This window comes from Pygocentrus nattereri, chromosome 12 (assembly GCF_015220715.1).
Source record: "Pygocentrus nattereri isolate fPygNat1 chromosome 12, fPygNat1.pri, whole genome shotgun sequence".
NCBI lineage: Eukaryota > Metazoa > Chordata > Actinopteri > Characiformes > Serrasalmidae > Pygocentrus > Pygocentrus nattereri.
The window spans coordinates 32630981-32655295 of record NC_051222.1 but is presented as its reverse complement, the minus strand read 5'-3'; the positions used below and the strand labels follow the sequence as shown (position 1 = coordinate 32655295).

Sequence of the window (24315 nt, the reverse complement as noted above, 5' to 3'; positions counted from 1 at the left end):
TTACAAATACAGTAGAATACTCTCAGGTGGCTAAGGTGTTCAGCATGCTGCCACTGGCCAGGAGCAGTAGAACTGTATTCTGTGGAGTGATGAATCATGCTTCTCTGTCTGTCAGTCTGATGGACGAGTCGGGTTTGACGAAAGCCAGGAGAATTTTGCCCGACTGCACTGTGTGAACTGGACAGTTTGGTGGAGGAGGGCTGATGCTATGGGGTTGTTTTCCAGAGGTTGGCCTAGAACCCTTAGTTCCAGTGAAGGAAAATCTTAATGCTCCAGCACCAAGACATTTTGGACAACTGTATGCTTCTAACTTTGTGGGAACAGTTTGGAGAAGGCCCTTTTCTGTTCCAGCATGACTGAGCCCCAGTGCACAAAGCAAGGTCCATAAAGTCATGGCTGGGTGAGTTTGGTGTGGAAAAACTTCACTGGCCCTCACAGCCCTGACCTCAACCCCATCAAGCACCTATGGGATGAACTAGAACAGAGATTGTGAGCCAGGCCTTCTCGTCCAACATCATGTCTGACATCACAAATGCTCTCCTGGATGAATTCCCACAGACACTCTCCAACATCTTGTAGAAAGCTTCCCAGAAGAGTGGAAGCTGTTATAGCTGCAAAGAGGGACCAACTCCATATCAGTGCCTATGGATTTAGAAAAGAATGTCATAAAAGCTACTATAGGAGTCATGTGTAGGTGTCCCAATACTTTTGTCCATAGAGTGTATATAAGCCTGCTACTTTTCTGTGAGAATGTAGAAATAATAAAGGTAACACATGAGGCACAATCTGATACATGACCTCATATGAGACAAAAGTCAAAAGGCATGAGGCAGGGAAAGGGGAGACTTTCTAGAGGAAATAAGGCAAAGGGGGACATCCTGACATAAACTGCCCAAATATATGCTATTATAAAGATGAATTTTGTGTAATTACAACATAAAACATAATATATTTAGATTTTACTGTATCGCATATGAGCAGAAGAAGTACATATAAAAAAACCTCATTGTTGCGACATCTCTGTGACACTTCCACTTCACCATGTCACATCAAGGAAGAGGTCTAGACAGTTTAAACAGAGATCAAACAATCGTCTTCAGTTCATTGATGGTCAGTCAGTCATACACAGACGTGTTTCAGGAATAGCATCGATTATTAATGCAGTTTGATTAGTCAGAATGAGAAACATCCCAGTGATCTTCCTCTTCTCTTTTACAGCTGGTGAGACTTTCTTTTTAATGCTTCTTAATTTACTCTTTACTTCTTTCATCAACTGATTATTTTCTCTCTTTCTTTTTGCTAGAAGTTCCCTTTCATTGTTTGTATCAAAGGTTCTGTAACCCTTTTTATGAGAATGCTGTGTTGAAAATCGAAATGATGACTTTTATAAGGAGCTTGCGGCTGTAGTTCTAGCCCAAGGTGGCAAATAGCAAGTTAGATTTGTTCGTGTTACTTTGCTTGTTATGGTACTTTTTATAGAGCCGTCAAATCAAAGAACTTTAACCTTCATTTCATTTCTGAAAAAAAAAACAGTCATTGTTATAAGACAAAAAATTTTTTGTTGTCCATAAGTGCCGTCATGTCTTTCAGTTTGTTAGTTTGTCAGTTTCTTGGAGTTTCAAGATCCAGTTACAGTTCAAAAACATTACTTTAGGTTAATTCATTGAGCCATCACAGGTAAGACAGAAATGAAACATTTTTCTTTCCCAACTTTGTAGTGTGCTTTTCTCTATGACGATTTGGCTAAGGTTCCTCGTCTTTGCACATTGCAGCTGTCTGATTTTATCTCAGTATGTCATCTTCTTTAGGTCTGTCTACCACTATGCATTACCCTATGATGATTAATGTAAGACTTAGATTTTAAGTTTGCTGTGCTGTTGTTTTTTGTTTTTTTGATGAACTGTGATATGGCATCTTCATCGGGCAAATGTTCCTTTATTGAGTAGATGCATGTTTCATACTGAAGGGTGTTGCAGCCTTGGTTGACTCTATTGTTCTGGCAGAACTTTTGCTAAAGTTTCCATCTACATAAGCCTTTATGACAACTGAAATAAACCTACATAAAGACTTATAAAGGACTTATCCCAATATTTGATGTAGTTTTAACATCAAAGTTAACTTACCATCTGTGTAAATGGACAGGGTTTTGTTAACATTAGGTTGTCATAACACATTCTGGGGTAAAGTGACACAGCAAACTATGAGAGCTGAGCGTAGTTCAGTGTTTTATTGGTATGTCAAACACATATTGGTAATTATTCAATACACTGTGTGCACAATTATTAGGCAAGTCTTATTTTGGAGGATTATTTTTATTAATGACCAACTACAGCGCTCTCGGTTAATCCAAAATGTTAATAAACCTCAAACATGAATGTTTAAGAAAAATAAAGTGAGGTTTTGGATTTCTTAGGAGAATATCTATATGTGCACAATTATTGGGGAACTATAACAGTGCAGAATTATTACACAGCTAAATGAAAAACAAACATTTTCCCATCTCACTTTATTTTCATCTGTTCAAGTGAGAATTATAAACAAACAACTCAAAGCTTTCCAATGAACATTTCTGAGAAATTAAAAAAAAAAATTAGTGACCAATATAGCCACCCTTCTTTTCAATAACAGTGATAAGCCTTCCATTCATGGAGTGGGTCAGTTTCTTGATCTGTTGATGATCAACTTTTTGTGCAGCAGCAACCGCAGCCTCCCAGACACTGTTCAGAGAGGTGTACTGGTTTCCTTCACTGTAAATCTCCCGTTTAAGAACTGCCCACAAGTTCTCAGCTGGGTTCAGGTCAGGTGAGGAAGGGGGCCACGTCATAAGTTTTTCATCTTTAATGCCTTTACTGGCGAGCCATGCAGAGGAGTAGTTGGATGCATGTGATGGAGCATTGTCCTGCATAAAAATCGTCTTTTTGAAAGATGCAGATTCTTCCTGGACCACTGCTTAAAGAAAGTGTCTTCTAAAAACAGGCAGCAGGCTTGGGAGTTGATTTTGAGCCCATCTTCAACCCGAAAAGGTCCAACCAGCTCATCTTTAATAATACCAGCCCATACCAGTACCCCACCTCCACCTTGCTGGCGTCTGACTCGAAGTGGAGCTCTGCCCCGTTACTGATCCAGCCACGGGCCCATCCATCTGGTCCGTCAAGAGTCACTCTCATTTCATCAGTCCATAAAACCTTTGAAAAATCTGTCTTCAGATATTTCTTGGACCAGTCTAGACACTTCAGCTTATGTGTCTTGTTCAGTGGTGGTCGGGTTTCAGCCTTCCTTACCTCGGCCACGTCTCTGAGCACTGAACCTCTTGTACTTCTTGATACTCCAGCTAGGTTGCAGTTCTGGAATGTGACAGAACTGGAAGATAATGGGTTCCTGGTAGCTTCACGCTTGATTCTTCTCAAATCCTTGGCAGTTAATTAGCGTCTTTTTTTCTCAGCACGTTTCTTGCGACCCTGTTGACTGTTTGCAACAAAACGTTTTATGGTTCTGTGACCACGCCCCAATAGCTTAGCAGTTTCAAGAGTTCTGCATCCCTCTGAGAGACTTTTGGTCATTTTTGACTTTTCAGAGTCAGTTCAATCTCTTTTTTGGCCCATTTTGCCTAAAGAAAAAAGCTGCCTAATAATTATGCACACCTTGATATAGAGTGTTGATCTCCTTAGGCCACACCCTCCCTCATTACACAGATACACATCACCTGCTATGCTTAAATCCATTAAGCATTCAAGTTTATCCAGCTTGGAGTTAGAAAATATGCCTAAAATGATAATATGGTCAAAATACTCACTTGCCTAATAATTGTGCACACAGTGTATTACATTATATGTTATAGTATAACAAGCAATGTTCAGGCTACTTCACTGGGCCATTAAGACATGAGGGCACATGTACTAATGGGAGAAGAGATAATATTCAAACCCTTCCAGAAAACTTTTTAAATTGAAAATTTAAAAATGAAATTTTTAAAGTGTAGCAAGCCACTGCTGAATGTGCATGACCTTTGAACTCTCAAGTGAGAGAAACCGTCATGCTATGTTTGACAAACAGCCATATGGGCTCGGCAGTATTTTGAAAAACCATCGTTACTTGGCCCAAAGAGAAAGCCATGCATTAATTTTAAACACTACTGAGTTCTCTGGGCCTCAGCTTATCTGAAATGCTCCAAAAGACAGTGGAATTGTGTCCTGTGGTCAGACGAGTCCACCTTTCAGCTCATGTCTGGGAAAAACACACACTCATTAGATGTCATGTCAACTTGACAAATTTGACAGATGTAACATGTTTGACTGATGACACCTATTGGAAAAAGTGTATATAAACATTTATGTAGATTTACATCAGTTATATTGGAGAAATTAAGACTTAACATTAAAATGTTAAATTTTACTACATTTATTTCACACCTTTCATTCATTCAAAGTAAATTCATTCTTTGTACATTAATGAAGGTATAAACAATGCAAATTGACTCAATGGTACAACAAGGTGTAGACTGAATGTCCCTAACCTTTTCTGCTTGGCGGCACATCAGTAATCAATTTGACTAATGTAATGTTAGATCAATCTATGGAACACCAAGAAAACAGTCCTCATTCCCTGGAAGTCAAAAAATTCCATTAGCATTAGAAATTGGTAAAACCTGTTAGTGGAACACATCAATGGAAAAAAACTGCATCTGCATTCCTCAAAAACAAAACCTCCGGCACTGAGCAGAATAGGTCCCGAATATTTCCGTAACGTTTCAGGATATTCTCGCTGTTAAAAGTATTTCGGAATGCTGCATGCTTTGTGAGTGAAGCTGCTATTAGCATGGAATGAGTGGCATTGAAACCGGATAAACAAGGTTCACAAAGATTTTGTCATAAATTAGATACTGCTAAATTCCAGTATTAAATTCATGAGTGTGTCACAGTCGTACGTTTGTTGAAAGTGGAAAGTGATCCACAACTTTTACTGTTCTTATTGTGAGGCTGCCCTGCTGCCTAAAGGCTTGAAACTTTGTCTCTCAGTGTTTATGAACAGATTCAGCTGAAGTAGCTTCTGTATGGAGGCCTTTGTTAAACTGACTTTGACAAAGTCAGGCACTGAATGAGCCTCTCAGTACATTGTAAGTAAAAGCATCTCTGGTACCCCCATCATTTGACTTAGTGTATTGCAGGTAAAATTAATCTTGGGCTCCCCCTGTCATTTGACTTAGTGAACTGCAATCAAATTGACTTTAGTGCACTTTGTGGTCGACTAGTGAATTACAAAGTTGGTTTGTGGTGGTTTTTGGTTAAATTAAGCTTAGAAAGAAAATAATAATACATTCTTTCTAGAGACTCACTGTATTACAAACACTATTAAAATATTAATACAAGTTATATCAACAGTGCACATCCTTCACATGTATGAAATACACCTTTGCGTTCTCTCTTCCTTATTACTTTTACTTGCAATCAATACATTTTTGGTTCATTGTAACTCATTTATTTAACCAAATTAGAGTAGGACAGATCGTCGAGACCATTACAAGTTATCTAACACTGTATAACACTGACATGCATATTGAGTTAAAGCCTTTCCTCTGTTCCCTTGCTTTATTCCATTCATAGATTTATTTATTCATTTGTTGTAGTTGTATTTTCACTTTAGTGTAGTTTAGCTCCAGCAAAAAAATACCCCACACTCGGCTTGCGACCTGAAAGGCTAAGCAGTTTAGAAAATTAACTCAGCTTATTACTTTCATTTTGTTCATTTTTATTGTCATATGTATAATATATAATATTATATTAGATATTTTTTTGTTACTGTTGTCTATTACAGTCAGTCATAACCAGTGGAGAAGATTCACTGGATGGTTTGGAAACATCATGGGCAGATATGACAATTATGAATTATGCAAACTCTATCCATAACACTTCTCCAACCTAGAGTTACTGATGTCAGAAAATATAGCCAGCCAAAAAACTTGAGGAAGAGAAAGTGGTATTAGCATATAAATCTGGGATATTAGGATACGTCCTCTCTGTATATGAGAAAGAACTAGACAACTCTAATGCTAGAGGTGGAGAACTAGAGCATAAGGTTGATGAAGCCACTTCTTAGCCAAGTTCAGGCAAGCCTAGTACAGCAGAGGGTACAACATAAAGGTGCTCAAGAAGAATTCAGAGCTGATTTAATAGTGTCCCAACAACAGTAATTGAGGACCAAAAGTGAGTTGATAGAGATCAAATTCAGACTTGAGAGGCTTAATGACAAAAGATTAATTATGGGGAAAATTTCACTGATGTTCAAGAAGAATTATAGGCCTGTCATGAGATAGATCATGGCTAACTCACAGAATGAGGTCCTAGGGACGCTCAAAGAGGTGTCACCGAGCCACCCTCACCCAGTCAGGTGGATACCTCCTAACTCGTCCCCCAGGGGACTCGTGTGTAATATAACTCATTCTGAACCAACACCTAAAGGTTCTAATGATGTCCAAGGTTACCTAAAAGACATTAACTAGTACTGTATAAATTTGCAAATGCTATGGTAGATGACAACCTGATTGGAGGAACTTCCAATGACCCTGGGGGAAGAATTATCCAAGCACTCACAGCAGACAGGTTTAGTTTCAGCTCTAATAATTAAACAAAGGGGAGAATCGGCCCAACCGTACTACAGCTGCCTTTGGCAAGCTTATTTTGGTTCCAAAAATGAATCAGAGATGGAGGACTCAAACCTCAAATTGCTGTTTGTCCAAAACCTCTGCCCCACCACAAGCCATTTTCAAGGTATCTCAGCTTGTCTCTGTACCTTATCCAACAAACAACTTAGTGACTCATTTCTAAGCGGGTGTGATAAACATTGGCAGGCCTTGAGCAAATGGACGGAGACCCCCAGTGTCTTCTGTCTTGATACTCGGTCCCTTCCCGAGTGGAACTGGAAAGATCAATTGGCACCAAGCCAAGGGGTCCACCCACAGCTCCCAGCAGTTCTCATGATCTTGATTAGAATGCTCCCAACCACCATGGTCTGGTATAATGCAGCTCAGGCATCAAGACAAATCATACTGAATATCGCTGGAACCAGTTTCCATCCAACCAGTGGGGAAACCACTAAACCTGGCAGAAAGACAAGGAGAACGGACGTCCTTACCAAAACACTCACCCCTGGAGTGAACCACCTTGCAACATTACCCTGTGGCCAATGAAAAGTTTCAACATCCTAATTCTAGCCATAAAAGTTGGGGAAAGTGTAATAGAGCTTTGGAGTAGGTTGACTGAGTGACACTGTGCAAGTGAAACTGTCATCCCTTCTGAACCAGCCAACATAGTCTACAGCCTCCAGCTGAGGAGCCATGACTTGACTGTGGTGAAGCTCCGGTCCAGGTCTTAAACCTCAGTTTTGCACAATGAGAGGCCGCCTGCTGAGACCAACATTCAGACATGCATTCTGTATATGCAGAACAACGCTAACCTATCACTCAACAGCAGGGTGAAGCTTGAAAATCCATGGTATCCTCAGGTTGGATGCCTGGTCCACTTCTGCTAGCCTTCCTCTGAAGTTTAACAGCTGTTTTCAATTCTTACAACTGAATGAATACTTTCAAATCTGATCCATTTACTGCTAAAATCATGCAATAATGCAGAAAATATCTTTTATTCTCTCACAGTTTCTCCACTGTCAGACCTATTTTATCCACACGGCACGGAGAAAGGATACGGAGAAAATCCTCGAGCTGATGATGTCAGCTCACCTGCTATTGAGTTAAAGAGTCCATTCTCTTTCTTTGGACACACATACTCTCAGATATACGTAAGTTCCATCACAGCTTAGCTGTAAATGTTGATCAGACGTTTTTTCAAAATTTCTCCGCGAAAATGTTTGCTGTTGTTTTCACTTGCAGGTCAACAACAATGGAGATCTAACATTTAAACTGGAGCTTACTGCCTATGTGCCTAAGCCATTTGTGGCTGATGGTACTACTACTATTATTGCTCCACTCTGGACTGACTTGGATAACAGAAAAGAAGGTGTCATCTCACACAATCAGTACTCTGAGGGCAGTGTACTCTTACGGGCCACACAAGACATAAACCGGTACTTTCCAAAAGTTAACTTCACTGCCTCTTGGGTGTTTGTTGCAACATGGGATGGCGTGCCATACTACAACCAACCAGGCAAGGTAAAATGTCATACCTAAAAATGATTAAATTCATTGAGTTAGGAAACAAAAAGTCAAATCAAGAGGAATTTCTTTTCAACAGACCTTTCCAAGACCGTTTTCTTTTAAAATGTGGCTGATCTGGTTCAGAGTGTTTCTTTGCATCCCATTAATAAATGCAACACAGAGCAAAAATACATAAATAAATAACATATTAATAAATAAAATAACAGGAAATGTACTGGTAAAAAAAAAGAAATTTTCTTTCACTCATTTAACAAAAAAATAGGTTAAATTACTTTATATACACTATGTGCTATTTTTGTGCATACAGGACAATTCCTCCACTTTATACACAGAACTTTCCATAAGTTTACTGATTTATCCGTAAAAATATACACGTATCTTTTCTTCAACCCAACAAAGTGCAACGAGAATATAATCTGGTTGATAATCGCACCCATTATTGGTAACCCACAAAATTTAGCAGTAGCAATAAAAACACTGTTGATAAAGTGTCAGTGATTAATTGTAGCAGTTTTTTGTTCTGATAACAGACCAAAATGTTAAAAGGTGTCACGATTGGTCCCTCCCAGTCTTCCATGTGCGTCTGTTTACCTTTCAGTCTAGTCCAGGTGCTTTCTTTGTTTTGATTCTTTCCCAGCCCAGCCCCCTTGTTTTCTGACTCCGCGCCTGATTGTTTCCACCTGTGTTTTCCACCTGTATCCTGTTTTCTGTCATTATCCCTGTTGGTATTTAAGTCCTATGTTTGCTGGTCTTTGTATTGTATGTATTGTTTGCCCTGTTGGAAGTGTTTTGTATGCTACTGTTTTGTTATTCCAGCCTCCATTGTGTGTTTCAGTCTGTGTTTATTTCGTTATGTCTGTCCCTCCATTTCTCTGTGTTGGCTCGTTGAACCTGGACTGTTATGACCATGACCCTGGATTTGCCCCAAATAAATCTCGCTTCTCTCAGCATTTGTGTCCACCTCCTCATCACTCCCCCTCATTACAAAAGGCTGCTTACTGAGTGTCCAAGCTTAAAGTCACCATACTGTTCCATTACATTTGAACACAGGACACCACGGTAGTAAAGAAAGACACAAATGTTAAAGGTGTTCATCCCTGTGGAATAGCACATAGATAACATTGTAACACCAAAAAATAATAATAATAATAAATAAATAAAAATCTATGCAGAGAACTGAAGAGAATAAGCAAATCAAAAATAAAAAGATTTATTACTTTTATACATTTTTTTTCATGCCAGCATTTTCACCATAATACCTGTTATGTTTTAATTTGGTCAGTGAGGATAACCATCCACTGTTAAATCAGTTAACACAGAACTAAATAACATTAGCTAACTTAGCTAGCTGCCTTTCCTACACCTGAACTCTTTTCACATCTAGGGCAGAACGTGAACTTTTCTGGGAAAATGTAAAACATGCTGATACTAATTAAAGAAGTTAATAGTGCCGTTAAAAATAACTTCATAGTAGTATGTTTTAGCTACTTTATTCTAATTTCAACTAATGTTCAATACTGTAGCCACATGTCTGACTTAATACTGTATCTAATATTCTCTTATACTTACAATATTATTGACGAGTCATTTTATTTATCACCATGGTGAAAAACTTCTTCTCTGCATTCTTTAATTTACCTTCTTGTAGTTCTACAGTTACAGACTGTAGTCCATCTGTTTCTCTGTTACCCCTTTTACCCTGTTCTTCAGTGGTCAGGACCCCCATGGACCCTCACAGAGCAGGTACTATTTGAGTGGTGGATCATTCTCAGCACTGCAGCAACACTGATGTGGTGGTGGTGGTGTATTAGTGTGTGTTTCACTGTTACAAGTGGATCAGACAATGTGACCACTGATGAAGGACTAGAGGATGACCAATACAAACTGCAGCAGCAGATGAGCTACTGTCTCTGACTTTACATCTACAAGGTGGACTGACAAGGTAGGAGTGTCTAATAGAGTGGACAGTGAGTGGACACAGTGTTTAAAAACTCCAGCAGCACTGCTGTGTCTGATCCACTTGTACCAGCACAACACACACTAACACACCACCACCACGTCAGTGTTACTGCAGTGCTGAGAATGCCTCACCTGCTCTGTGAGGGTCCATGGGGGTCCTGACCACTGAAGAACAGGGTAACAAAGTATCAGAGAAACAGATGGACTACAGTCTGTAACTGTAGAACTACAAAGTGCAGCTATACAGTAAGTGGAGCTGATACAGTGAGCGTAGAAACTAGGAGGTGGTCAGAATGTTATGCCTGATCAGTTTATATATCGTAAAATCTAAAACATCATGCAAAAAGGAGTAAATCAAGTAAATAACTTCAACATATTTGTAACAAGTACAGTCTTCTTTGGAAGTAGTGGAAAGTCAAGGTGAAATGTTTTGTTTTTGCTATACACTGAAGTCATTTAGGTTTTAAATGAAAAGATGATCAAACTGTCAACCTTTTCTTGATACTTACATCTAGGTGTTAAAAACTTCGAACATGGCATCTTTGTTGGCAGACCACCTAACTTTGTTGTTTTGTTCTTGAGCTTGGTGTTTCTTAGCCCCTGGTCCCAGTTCTCTGACAAAGTCTAAAAACAACACAAAAAACCCAAAAATTCCCTTTTATTTTAACCTCTTACCATTCCAAGCTAATTATATAAAACACATTATTATACAGTAACTGCAAGGACTTCACTGCAAATTGGTTAAGCTATTCTTTTGTTGTAAAATGTGTAATAAAGTTGCCAGCAGGCCCATTGGGTTAATGATATCCCTTCATACTCAGCCTTTGCTGGCTTGGCTTTTTATTTCTTTTTTACTTTGCTGTCAGAAGAGACTGTATTTTTAATGGATATATTTATTTTTTTCCTTTTAAAAGGCATCATTTCAAGTGGTTTTGATTTCCAGAGGGACTCTTTCCTTTATGTTGATAAATTACGGTCCCATTGATTCAACAACCCACAAAGTGCAGGTAAAGTGCTCTAAGCATAACCTCCTTGACATAAATCCTTTTATCTGTATTCTCTGTTCTAAAAGTGCTTTCTGCCCAGGCTGGATATGATACCTTCAAACACAGCTTTGAGATCACGTCAACCAACAGTAATGTTTCAAAGCTCAGCAGCACAAGCAATGTGAATGTCCCTGGGCGCTGGGCCTTCTTGGTAAACCAAGGAAGCAGTTACACCACTACCAGCGGTAAGTCTTTTTCACTGAATTCAGTTCAACATAGTAAATATACTTTTGGTGACCTGTGTAACCTGCGAACCCTGGCACAGCTGGTATCTTATGGTTCTGATTTTCAATAGGCAGATGCATGAAACCTTATAGCTCATGTCCAGCCACTCAACATCAAACCTCATTAAAAACATTAAACTCATTAAAAATGGGGGTGGGGTTGGTTACATACATAATTCGTATAGCGCTGTCCATCCATCCATCCATCCATTTTCTAAGCCGCTTCTCCATCAGGGTCGCGGGGGGTGCTGGAGCCTATCCCAGCAGTCATCGGGCATAAGGCAGGATACACTCTGTACAGGTCACCAGTCCATCACAGGGCAGATAGACAGACAGACACAGACAGTCACTCACACCCAGTCCTCCTCTCTCTCCCCCCTTCTCTGCTGGTCCCCCTGGGAAGAGTTGAAGAGTCTGGCTCTGGGGGCAAAGGATCTCCTGAATCTGTCGGTTGAGCAGCTCTGTGACAGCAACCTGCCACTAAACATGCTCCTCCTGTCTATGATATCATGGTGTGCAAAAAACACTTGGCAGGGTTTTTCCAAAGAGTCTGGACTATTCAGAGGTCTCTGCTGCAGCTGTTGGGGTGTCACAGCCCTGCTGGGCCAACTGAGGAATTGATTTTGTGCCAGGGGACTCTGAAGCTGCTTGGGGACTGATATTGTGTGCACTGGAGCCCCAAAGATCTGCCTCAGCCCTGCATCCCAGCTATATGACATGCCTTTCTCAGTGTGTGTGAGCACACATGACAGCAGCAGGGATAAGTACATGCCCATGTCAATAAGCATAGTGAGTCATTTGCTGTTTGTGTCGTATTCTTTGCACTGTTGTCCTCGAGCAAGACACCTAACCCCCAATTGCTCCCCGGGGTGCCATGGATAGGGCTGCCCACCGCTCTGGGCAAGTGTGATCACTGCCCCCTAGTGTGTGTGTATTCACTAGTGTGTATGTGGTGTTTCACTTCACAAATGGGTTAAATGCGGAGGTGGAATTTCCCCGGTAGTGGGATTAAAAACAAAAGTATCACTTAACTTAAATTACTCCATAAGTACCCATTAATAAGCCTTGCCAAAAAGTACATCATATATCAGGTAGCCAGTTATTTATTTTATGAAGAGCCAGCCCATCCAGTGGTCCTAGAGTGCTTCATAAATTAAGGGCATGTTTGTAATGACTGTACACTCAAAATTTCAGAGGTTGTTTGAAATGCTTTATTGTCATGAATACTTTCCTCAATTACAGTAAAACCTGCAGTGTCAGGTCATTACACATCTTACTCAGAAATCATCTGAAGATTTCTGCAGTTCAGTAAAGGTATGGTTTTCATAGTTTTGCCAGTTACTTGTCTCTTAACAAACTCTGTTTATTTCAGATCTGAATATCAAGGTTTCTGAAGCTTGCAAGGTCAGGACATACATGTTACTGAGAAGCACATTGACTTCCTTAAAATCTCTTAATTGCCATTGCTAACTGTGAAAAGTTTAAAGTGTTTATATTACTTTTTTTAGGCTAATGCCAGCCAGGAGTGTACAAAAACACTCCTGAGTAAGATTGACAACATCACTACTGAAGTGTTATCAAAGGAAGTAAGTAGTTTGTTGGACCTGATTGGTAGATTAGCAGCAAACTATTACTCAGCTGCTTCTTACTGCTGTCTCTAAATACTGTTTTACACATGTGTATGACTTAATTGTGTTTAGAAGCATAGAGTTAAAGCATGAAGTTAAAATTTATGAGTTAAAATAGCATAACAGTGAGTGTGTTTACGTGCAATTAATATGTCGATAACTGCATAAAATCAGATTTTGTCAGTAATCCAATCAGTGTGTTTACATGCGTAATCATATAAGGGGAAAACTTTATGTAGTTGTTTTCTGTGTTGCTCCTAGAGTGTTCTGCTGCCATCTGCCAGTGCTGCTTGCTTATTTCCAGTACCACCACCTGTTTTTGCACATGTGCAGATTGAGAAATAAGAGTTTACATGCACTGTAAATGTGATTACTGAGCTAAAATCCAACTCTTTTGATTGGATTTCTTAATCAGATTTCTTGACTTTACTCCAATATAAGAAAGCAGAGTATGCTGCTTACATGACCATTTGAATAGTCTGATAACTGCAGAAATCTCATATAGATTTTTTTAATATATGAACTTCTGCTTCTGTCTGATTGTTGAACAGGTTGTGGAGGACAAATTGAAGTTCCTTACTACTCAACAAAACAGTTTGCTTGTTGGAAAAACAAACCAAGATGAACTAATATCCTCTTTCAATAATGTACTGAGAGCCACAGACAAACTGATGTCTACTTTGGTGAAGAAAGTAGAGACCAATTCTTCTGTTAGCATCTCCCTTGAAACTTTAGGTAACCATATAGGCATGCAATAAATCGTCAAAGCTTTACTTGCAATTTTGTACTGATCATTAGAAAACTCTACATATTTGGATATAATCCCATTTATCTACATTATGTTTCTCCATTAGAGGCTCGAGTTACTGAAGTTGGACCAAGTTGTTCCATGATGGAAATCCCTCAGCTTGACACATCAGAAAATAAAATGGATATTGATCTCATTGGAATTTCTAAAAGCGAGATGAATCAAGGTATGGTCACTATTAGTGATATTGGTACCAACCGGTTTGTTATTGTTATTATTATTATTATTATTACTCTTAATGCTTGCTGGAATGATTACTGTAGTATTGCTTGTGTTATTTGTTTTATTCAAATCTCTTCATATATTGTTGTGTCTTTGTTTTGTTGTGTGAAAATCTCAAAAGTCTAGAATACAAGAATCTAATTTTTTTTATTAATTAAATAACAGAATATGGGGCAGCCTGAGCATTTATATGTATGCAATATTGTGCTCTCCTTCAGTTATTTAATTCCTAGTTAAATTCAACATAAGGTACAAGTATGCAGTGTTTAGTCTGTCCATACTTTGTCTTAATCTATTGAAATCTCTTGAAGAGACTTGTTTCAATTTTCTTTTCTCTTGTTCTGTCTTAGAAGTTGTTTGCATTTTCTGATTCTCTCAATTCAACTAATCCCAAGTACAGGCAATGATTTCAAAGTCTGGACTCAGCAGCTCCTTTGTTGTAATTTGCAACCGTTCTTCTTTTCGTAAATTCCATAGTATTAAAGTCTTTACATGAATTCTTTACAAAAACAGTACATTATATCTCACAACTGTTGTGGTGGACTAATAGGTCTTGTATGGTGGTTAGGTGCCCCATTCTTTCCATATATTGTAGCTCCAGTTTTAACAAAACAATATAACTGCAATGAAAGGACAAACAATGTGGTACAATTATTGTGTGGTGTTTAATCTGTGTTTCAGGGCACGCAGCTGTAGCGTTCATAAGCTACACCAACATGTCGAATTCCAGCCTGTTCAGTACAACTATCAGCACAATGAAACTTCTATCCACTGTGGTTTCAGCCACACTCCCCAGAACCAGAAACACAAGCCTCACCAAACCAGTCAACTTCACCCTGAAGCACACTGCAGTGAGTTACTCACTTCTGTTTAGATGAACTGACGGCAACCCATAGTGATCACACAAAAGTACTGACATTTGGCATTTATCACCATCTACTGAAAGAGTGAAAACATACAAAACGGTTTTCACTTTTCACTTCATGCAACTAAATTAACAGGGTGAACAAACTGTAGACTGAATAAACACCTGGTTTATAAAAGAAGACTAGGCCATCCTCCATTCCATCATCATGCAAATGTCTAATGTATATAACTGTGCTATGCAAAAGTTTGAATATCCCTGGTCATTTTTTATTTTGTCTACAATGAAAACACGGTTTATCTGCTGAAATTAGCATGTTAAAAAAATGATATTAATAAATAATTAAGATATGACATGTAAAATGAATGCCACATTTATATATATATATATATATATATATATATATATATATATATATATATATATATATATATAGATAGATAGATAGATAGATAGATAGATAGAGATAGATATCAATAGATAGATATATCCCAGCATCTTAACCTCTTATTCTCTCTGAATTTACATGACCAAATCATAAATTATTCAGTAACTGCATGAAATGAATGGAAATTTTTATTTTATTTCTTTATTATAAAAGCTTTTACAGGAGCTTAAAAAGAGTTTAAAAAGTTAAACTCAGCAAATGAATAAAAATTGCAGAAAAAATGTCATATTTTAGAATGTTCTCTGTAGAAGATGTGTGTGTTCACTTATTTCCACCATGTATATTAACAAAACAAAACAAATCCAAATAAATTGTAAGCAGAAGGCTCAAAACTAGTTTAAGGACTGAAATCATTTGTTTTCTCCTGCTTGCTTGATTTTTTATTTTATTTTTATTATTGTCCCTTGTTTAGGAGTTTAATCTCAGTGGTACCCCCTCCTGTGTCTACTGGAAAGAAACTGACTGGGTCACAGACGGCTGTACACTAATAGAGACCAACAGCACTCATTCTGTCTGCTCCTGTGATCACCTGTCAACCTTCGCTCTCATCATGCAGACCAAACCATCTGAGGTAAACAGAGGTGTTTTCACCTCACAGGCCATGTCTCTTACCAAAACGACTCAGGTTTACAATAAACTACTGTACGGGGTCATTTCACCACACAGAAAGCAGGAAAAAAGATGATTATAAAGCAGTTTTAGACTATTTAAGGTTAGCTAGCTAAATACTGAGACCTTAGCATGCTATTAGTGATTTTTAATGCTTGTTATTAAGAAAAGGGCCATAATACATTGAAAAGAGGTTAAATTAAGATAATACAGTGGCTATTGTAATTTTTAACTGAGAAAATTCTCACATTTGTGGGTTTCTTTGGTCGCTCGCGGAGCCATCATGCAGTTTTTCTTTTTTTCTCATAACACTCTGTTTAGAGTGACTCTGAAAAACCTCCATTTGGAGGGCCATGTAGCCCGAACACTTCACTCTACCCCTCTATGTCAACAAAAATTGGGCACCTTAACCCTAAATGTAAACTCACAAAACAGAGGGCTAACAGCTAAGTGGTAGGGGCAAGGGGTGAAATGGGATTGGGTCTAAGTGTAGTAGACTAGGCATGGATTTTAATGCTAATTTGAAAGTGTCATAGAACTGCAATATGCTTGTGTTTTACTTTACAAGTGTGGTAGGACCCAAGTACAGAAGGCTATGTTACTGTATAATATGTAGTCATGCTTGTCTGTCATGGGTGTCACTAGGCCCATTTTAGAAGGGTTTCATGGGTTATTTACCTCCCTTCTGACATAAATGTATATTTCTAGTTCAAATCATCTATAGTTCATTCTCATTCACAATACATTGTGCTACCAGAGATTTACCAATGTACTGTGAAAAGAGACCATTTAAGATTTAAGCCAATCATAACATACCCTGGGGAAGGGTCTCTGATTTTACTCGCACTGCAAAGTAATCAGCAATTACTTACTTTTGTTAATAGCTCACTAAAATGAACATCAGAGATTAAAGTTCATTCAAAATACATTATACACAGAGTGAAACAGTCCGTAGTTACAGAGTAAAGATACCCCCTACAATATGGATTTGTGGCAAATTATGGTCAGTATAGCTGGTTATTAACTTTTTACTCAGTTGCTTGTTAGTTAACAAACTTTGGGTTTTCATGAGGTAAAAAATCAAGAAAAGCATTTAGGTAAATATTAACGTTAGCTAACATGCTAACAGGCAAACTAGTTTAACTTCAGTTCATAGTAAGAGTGTGAGCAAGTGGAGGAAATAGTGTTATTAACAGTTATTAATGTTTTTATTTTCCGAGTTCTCCTCAGTATTTGGAAATAATGACACCAGTATTTGGCAGATGTAGTTGTTTACAGTATGTTAATGTCAGTGAAATAGACATATAGTGCTGATCATGAAGCAAAATTAAGAAGTGACAGTTCCACTGAAGGCCAGTCAGAGGATGTTTTTGTACCAGCTAAAACAAAAAATATGTTAATAAAAACATATTTTGACAAAGAAGCTATATGAGCTGATGGAAGTCAGTGATTAAGAAGCAGGTAGGGGGGGGGGGGGTTGTTTAAGCTTTTGTTAAAATTACTGAATATAATTCATCCTAACTGAGGAAATATAATATTTGTTAGTACACCATGATGAATTTCTGTCACTTAGCTGATTAAACATGCTAAGGCCCCAAGACCCCCTAGTAATTCAAATATTATTTCCAGAATGACCATCATTTGGACGTGTTCAGCATGGTGGCTGAGACACTGGGGCTGGTGTTCTTGGTGTTGACTCTATTGACCTTTGCCCTCTGTCGAAAGAACCCGAGAGTGATCAACACGGCCCGGATCCAACTGTGTATAAGCCTGTTGTTGGCCCACTTCCTCTTCCTGCTCACACAAATATTACTGAAGAGCAAATCTTTACAGCCTCACAAGGTGAGTGTTATTACCTACATACAGCATCAAGAGGAAAACCTTATTATTTACAGACAATCACGCCTGGTACTGAAATCTGTTTATACATGACTGTTCTAAATATCAGGTTTTGTTCCATTTTGTTTTGATATCTTCATAAAAAGTATGTGTAGAATTGAGTTTGGGACAGGGTTTATGCAGTGACCATTAAGAATAAGTTTGGGTTTTGGGATAGAATCAGAGTGTTAGGGTGTGGTTTAAGGTTAGGGTTTTAGGGAACTGAGATGTAGAATGAGTATACACACACACACACACACACACACACACACACACACACACACACACTCACACACACACACTCACCAGCCACTTTATTAGGTAACTTATTAGTAGGTAATATTAGGTATATATATATATATATATATATATACATATATATATATATATATATATATATATATTACACTTTTTCACAGGCCTACCCAAAACGTATTTCTGCCTTCACCACTGGGTTACAGTGAGAGATGGGTTTGTATTTAGGGTTGACGTTCAGGATCGTGTTACAGCGAGTGTTAGGATTAGGATACGGTTAGATTAAAGCAATAAAAAAAAGACAAAAATATCAACAAAGCATCTATAGGGGACCACCAAATTTAAGGATACAGTAATATGTTGTAATAGTAATAGTGTAAAGCTGCAGTTCTAACAGCATTTCTGTGTTAAACTCTCTCTTTCTACAGTTGGCGTGTGCGGTGATGGCAGGCGTTCTGCACTTCCTCTTCCTCTCTGCTTTTGTGTGGATGTTCATTGAGGCACTGATGCTCTTCATCGCTGTAAAGAACCTGTCACGTCCCAAATCAAAGCAGAGGAATTTTCTTAACTGGAAGCTTTTAACTGTGGTTGGGTACATGATCGCTCTGTTTGTGGTGGGTGTGTCTGCTGCAGTGGTACCTGAAGGATATGGCAGTGAACAGTGAGTGTGGAGAATAGTAGTTATATAATAGTAGTAGTGCATTTTGTGTATTCAGACTACTTTCATTAGGTGTTGTGAGGTGTAATTTGGTTGAACTTCAATAGTCAGCAGTGCTATAAAAAGTGCAGAGAACTTGAAATTATACTTGAATTATACTTGAAATTCTTGGTAATTCATCAAAGTTGCTCAGTTAAAAGTGGAAGGGTGGAGCCAAGAATGCATGTGAGTGAAAATCAAAAAGTATCTGAATTTAAATATATTCAGATACATAAAAGTTAGAAGGCAATATTTTAACAGATGAATTCAAAGTTCTTTTTTGTGGTGTGTGATGTGGTGGAGTGGTGACAAATTGATGGTACTGGCTCTTGCACAAGGACAAATTGTCACAGCTGTGGGCAGTTTTTTTTTTCTTCAGTTTCTAATGCAAGTCTAAATAAGAATATGACAAGTAACGGTTTTACTTTTGAAATTGTAATTGAGAAAATGTAGAAACATTCAACTTTAAGAATAAAGCATTCAAATTTATTTGCTAAAGTATAAATCTTCCCATTACAATTCTACATGAATTTATCACCCCCCCATTCCTCTCTTTAGATGCTGGCTTAAGCAGGACAAAGACTTAAAGTGGAGTTTTCTGGGTCCTGTTTCTTTTATTCTTGCAGTAAGTGCTGATAAACCTGCCTATCACAGTCACAGTTAAACCAGAGCACATATGTTCAAGACTACATTTTTTTTGACACTCACCAAAAGATGCTCTTCAGATGTTCAAATTACTTTTGAAACACTTAAACATCTGAGGTCTATGGATATTTTCTCAATTTCTGCTTTTAAATTTGCTTTTAAATGCACTTGCATTTAACATGATACTCGTATATTTCATATCAAAGTTTTCTGCTATCTTCCCTGCTATATTCCAAAACTGCTGCAACTAGTTCAGCAACTGTAAACTCTTTGAACACCATGTTGTGTTCTATGTTGTTTACTTACTGAAGAAGGAAAGGTTTCTGATGTGATGGATCAGTCTTTAGTGATTCCCTGAGTGTCCATTGGTCAGTTTCACACAAAATGTATCCGCATGAATCCACTAGTTACATGCAGTGACAGGCAGATGTCATGTATCTCAGCCCCTCTTCACAGGCTCATAACTCCAGATGTGATTCACATATGATGTCACGTTAAGATGCAATATAAAGTGTCACTCTACAGATTCAGAAAATTAACCATATTTCTGCACTGTAGTATCACAAAGATAGAGAACCATATATATAGATACATTGACTTTGACACATGAATGCGTTCCTGAACCCCAGAAGTTTCAACTTGATCCTAACTTAATTCTCTTTACATTTACAGTCCAATACAATTCTCTTCAGTTTGATTGCTTTCAGCCTGGGATATTCTCTGGCTCACCTGAACAGTCAAGTTTCACAAATAAAACAAACCAGGTAACATTCACCCTACAACTTAACCAGCCTTTTCTTGGGTCTGTAACAACATAAGCATTTAGTTTTATGTTATAAACTGTTACGAAGTGACAGAAGTCCAGACGCTCGCGGATGAAAGGTTCCACTATTTATTTGGTGGACTAACAGTCAAAGATACAAAAGGGGCAAAACACAAGGGGGTAGTCAAAGAGCAGTCCAAGAGTTCCAATAACAAATCCACAAAACCAGCAGAGGTACCAAAAGGGATAGGTTACAGACGTAGTCAAAAAACACGATACTAAATGGTCAAAATCACAGTAAGACAATCAAATCACAAGAAGGAATCCGCTCAGTAAGTTTCTAGGAAAAACAATACCTTGCACTGACTGTTTGTCAGAGCTGAGCTTAAATGCTCAGCTCTAATGAGGTACAGGTGACATTCCTTAAAAGTCTGGGGAGAGTGAGCGCTGATAGGTGCGCGTGCCGGAGTCCAGAGTCACATGATCTCCCAGGGTGTTCTGGGAGTTGGAGTCCGCTCGTCGAGCTGAATGCGTGACATAAACATCATACATGGTAGTGTTTATTCTCAAGACTGATTCTGATGTTATAGGCAGATACTGGGATTGAGATATTGAAATATTGAGATTAAACTTAAATTCTACTGTTTATAGTATTGAGTGAGCTGTACTTTATGAAATGTACTTTATGACTTTGATACTTGATCTAAAATACATTTTCCCCATTAAAAACAATGTTTTGTTATTTGAAATTTGACCTGTAAAAAGTCAAATAATACTGTAAAAAGTAATAAAATTGCAAGCAATTCTAATCTTAAAGAAAATCCTAAGAGGCCATAAATTGGCATATTTTCTTTATTTTATTTTCCCATGATACAAAGTTTATTATTTATTTTCTTGAGATCCCAAGTTATTCATGCCATGATCACAACATGGAAAACATTGTTTCCTAGCAATAGAGAAATTATTTTCTTGAGATCTCATAACAAAAATGCAACATTATGGGCGGTCGTGGGCTGGAGGTTAGGGAACCGGCCCTGTGACTGGAAGGTTGCTGGTTCAGTCCTCAGAGCCAACAGTACATGTCCTTGAGCAAGACACCTAACCCCCAACTGCTCCCCGGGTGCTGTGGATAGGGCTGCCCACCACTTCAGGCAAGTGCGCCCTAGTGTGTGTGGTGTTTCACTTCACAGATTGTGAGACTAATAAGGGTCTCTAAATTACTTAATCCCTGTTATTAATGAATAGCTGGTTAATTACCAGTGACTGGTTCTTAATATCATTATAAATGTGTCATAATGCAAATCTGTACTGAAATGTTTGAACTGAGGACACCTTAAATTTCTAATCCAAAAAGAAACAAACATCAGCAGAATGGCTTAAAGGTCATTTACTTACCCCCCCCCTCTCTCTCTCTTTCTCTCTGTAGGACTGTTTTCTTTAAAACCATGGCTCAGTTTGTCATCCTCGGTTGCCCCTGGGTTCTGGGTTTCTTCACCGCCGACAGTAAGGCTCTGGAGATTATTTTTGTGATCCTCATCTCTCAGCAGGGCACCTTCATCTTCATCGTCCACTGTGTCCTCAGTAATGAGGTCAGTCTTCTCTGTCCAGCCTTCCACACTGACACCAGAGAAAGCTGTATGATGTTTATGATGACGTCTTAGACGTCTTATCCAAATGCATTACATAATCTGATCATTTCTGTGCAAAGCACACATTGGCCTCATGGGTTCTGCACAGTTGTGTCTTTGTAATGACGCCAGTGAGGTCTAACATACTGAGTGTTTAACGGAAAAGCAGTTGGTTCCAGCTTCCTATATGAGAGACTCTCTTACTGCTTTACATGTCCTACCAGTAAACTACCTTGACCTTCAGACATGTTCATGCATCTGACTGCAGTTTACTCAGGGTTGGGATAGCTACTGAAAAATTAGTAATTAGCTCCTTTGAAGCTACTCCCCCAAATGTTGTAGCTAGCTACAATTTAGCTACTTTTACAGAAAAAGTACTGCACTACGTTTTAGCTAAAAGTAAAGTTACCATTTTAGAGATTTTTTCTGTTTTCTGTTCATTTTAGAGAAGTTTTTCTTCTGACAATAGAGTTATGTACCTTATACTTCGAGGTGTCCCCAATAATTTCCTAGTTAAACATGCACTATTATAATGAAATTTAGTGTAAGTTTCTTTTAACTTACCACTTTGTTACTCCAAATAACATTTCGAAATATGAAACTTTGTACTTTGGCTTTTATCTGCTGAGTAGATAAAGCCTATTAGGCATTTCATTTAGTTAGACTGTGGTAGTACTTACACCGATTTTACCCAAAATCGTTACAAAGTATTTGGGAGTTTTTATATCACAGCTTCCCTGTTACTGTTTATAGCACTTTTTAAAATTGATTTATTCATTGATATATTTTTGTAGAGTACATTTTTATATATTTTTATAGTCCAGGATCTCTTGTACTTTAACATGGACACTAAGGGTGCAGAAAAAAATTCATTTTTAGATGCATCGCCATGCAGACGTGAACGATTCTGAATCGATTCAAAAATGCCAAAAATCGATTTTCTAAATATTTCATTTATAAACGCATAAGGCGGAACGTGGGAGTGCGGAAGTGCAGCGTCCAGACAGTCTGTGGCGGCACATAACAAAAACACGACTGGATGAGCGAGAAATCCGACCGGCAGCCTTTGCATTAAAAGCCAGTTTAGATCAGGCGTCACAACCCAAATGTGAAGAAGAGCCAATTTGTCCTTTCAACAAATGATGGCAGAAAGAACAATGCTTATTTGATCTCACTTTGTTCTGACTCTACACACTGTCTGACACTGTTTAATGTCTATTTCCAGGTAAAGCAAAAGTACAGAAACCTGCTGGGTGGTTTTCAGGTTAATTTCTCTCCAACCATTATCACTGAAACCAGCACCACACAAGGATGAAGTCCTGATCTACGTGGCAGTCGACACACTGACTATGACAATATTACTGCAGAGTCCAATTGGATAAAGGTTTAAGTTCTCCAATGTATTTTCTCAAAACAGTCTCACTCTTATACAAATATGAAAAGGTGCATTTTCTGTGGGAATGTTATGCTGTTTTTATGTGGTGTTACAACAGAAAATACAACATATTTTATTTTTATATAATTTACACATTTAGTTTTTATCGTATTGATTTTGGCATCGTTTTTCTGTTAGTGACTAATGGTTGACTTTCCCTGTATGAATCCTAATTTTATACATATCCTGTAAGGCACAGTTTTGTTATCAATGTTCAGAAAAAAGTTGTGAGAATGTGTTGAATTGAACTAGAAAATGATTATTATAAATGATTTTTTTACCTGTATTGTATTGAAAATAATAGACCAGCATATTATTCTGTGTTTTAATTAGCATTATCAGAATCAGAATGCTTTATTGATCACAGAGGGAAATTGCAGTTGTTACAGTTGCAGCCATTTATGTAAAAGAATAAACATGTTATTTAAAACAAAGATCAAGTTTAAGTAGCATTGGTGGATGTAATGTAGTGCTTGATTAAGGTTTGCCAAAGTAATTCTGAGCCCGCTGTGGTTATTTTGCTTCCTTTGCACATAGAAATTTCTCCAGGTTCCTCCAATCTCTTAATTCTGTTATGAAACATAGAGAGTGCAATTTCCAAATACCTTTCTGTCTTTCTTTGAGGAACATGGTTTTGAACTTGGAACATGGTTTTGACAAACTGGTGATCCTCAGCCCTTTTTTGTTCCCCAAGGACTAGGCCTTTCTTGGATGTTGCTTTTGTACCAAATTGTATTGCAGGCCTGAATGGCAGGAACAGCTGTATATTTACCATCATAACTTTTTCTGATTTGGGGTTGTAAAGTAATTTGATGTAGATTTGGTGTATTGGGATCACACAGCACATTTGAATCCAAATAAATGGTGGGTAAAATCAGAAATGTAAGGATCCTAAAATAAAAGCTATCAATGATATAACATTTATAATCACGATTTCTCTGCAAGCAACCCTTTGCTGCATGTGTAGCTCGTTTTCCACCCTAAAGACAAACCGTACAGCTTATAAATGTAATTCAGAAGTTAGTTTCAAGAAATGTCTGT

General features: G+C 38.0%; 2 protein-coding genes across 2 annotated transcripts; both read left to right on the top strand.

The window, feature by feature from the left end:
* The first annotated feature begins 1050 nt into the window (after positions 1-1050).
* Positions 1051-8176, top strand: LOC119264667 (sushi, nidogen and EGF-like domain-containing protein 1). The gene is made up of 3 exons (XM_037543289.1): positions 1051-1221; positions 7646-7788; positions 7880-8176. The coding sequence occupies exons 1-3, from the start codon at positions 1179-1181 to the stop codon at positions 8174-8176; spliced, it is 483 nt and encodes a 160-aa protein (XP_037399186.1). The 5' UTR covers positions 1051-1178.
* Positions 8177-11040: 2864 nt separating this feature from the next.
* LOC108412700 (adhesion G protein-coupled receptor E3-like) lies at positions 11041-23579 on the top strand. Its single transcript, XM_037543798.1, has 14 exons — positions 11041-11130; positions 11210-11354; positions 12766-12797; positions 12902-12979; positions 13573-13756; positions 13876-13995; positions 14733-14902; positions 15777-15935; positions 17603-17815; positions 18535-18767; positions 19362-19428; positions 20121-20212; positions 21638-21800; positions 23065-23579. Exons 1-14 carry the CDS (start codon positions 11083-11085, stop codon positions 23152-23154), a joined length of 1794 nt encoding a protein of 597 aa, XP_037399695.1. The 5' UTR covers positions 11041-11082; the 3' UTR covers positions 23155-23579.
* The last annotated feature ends 736 nt before the right edge of the window (positions 23580-24315 follow it).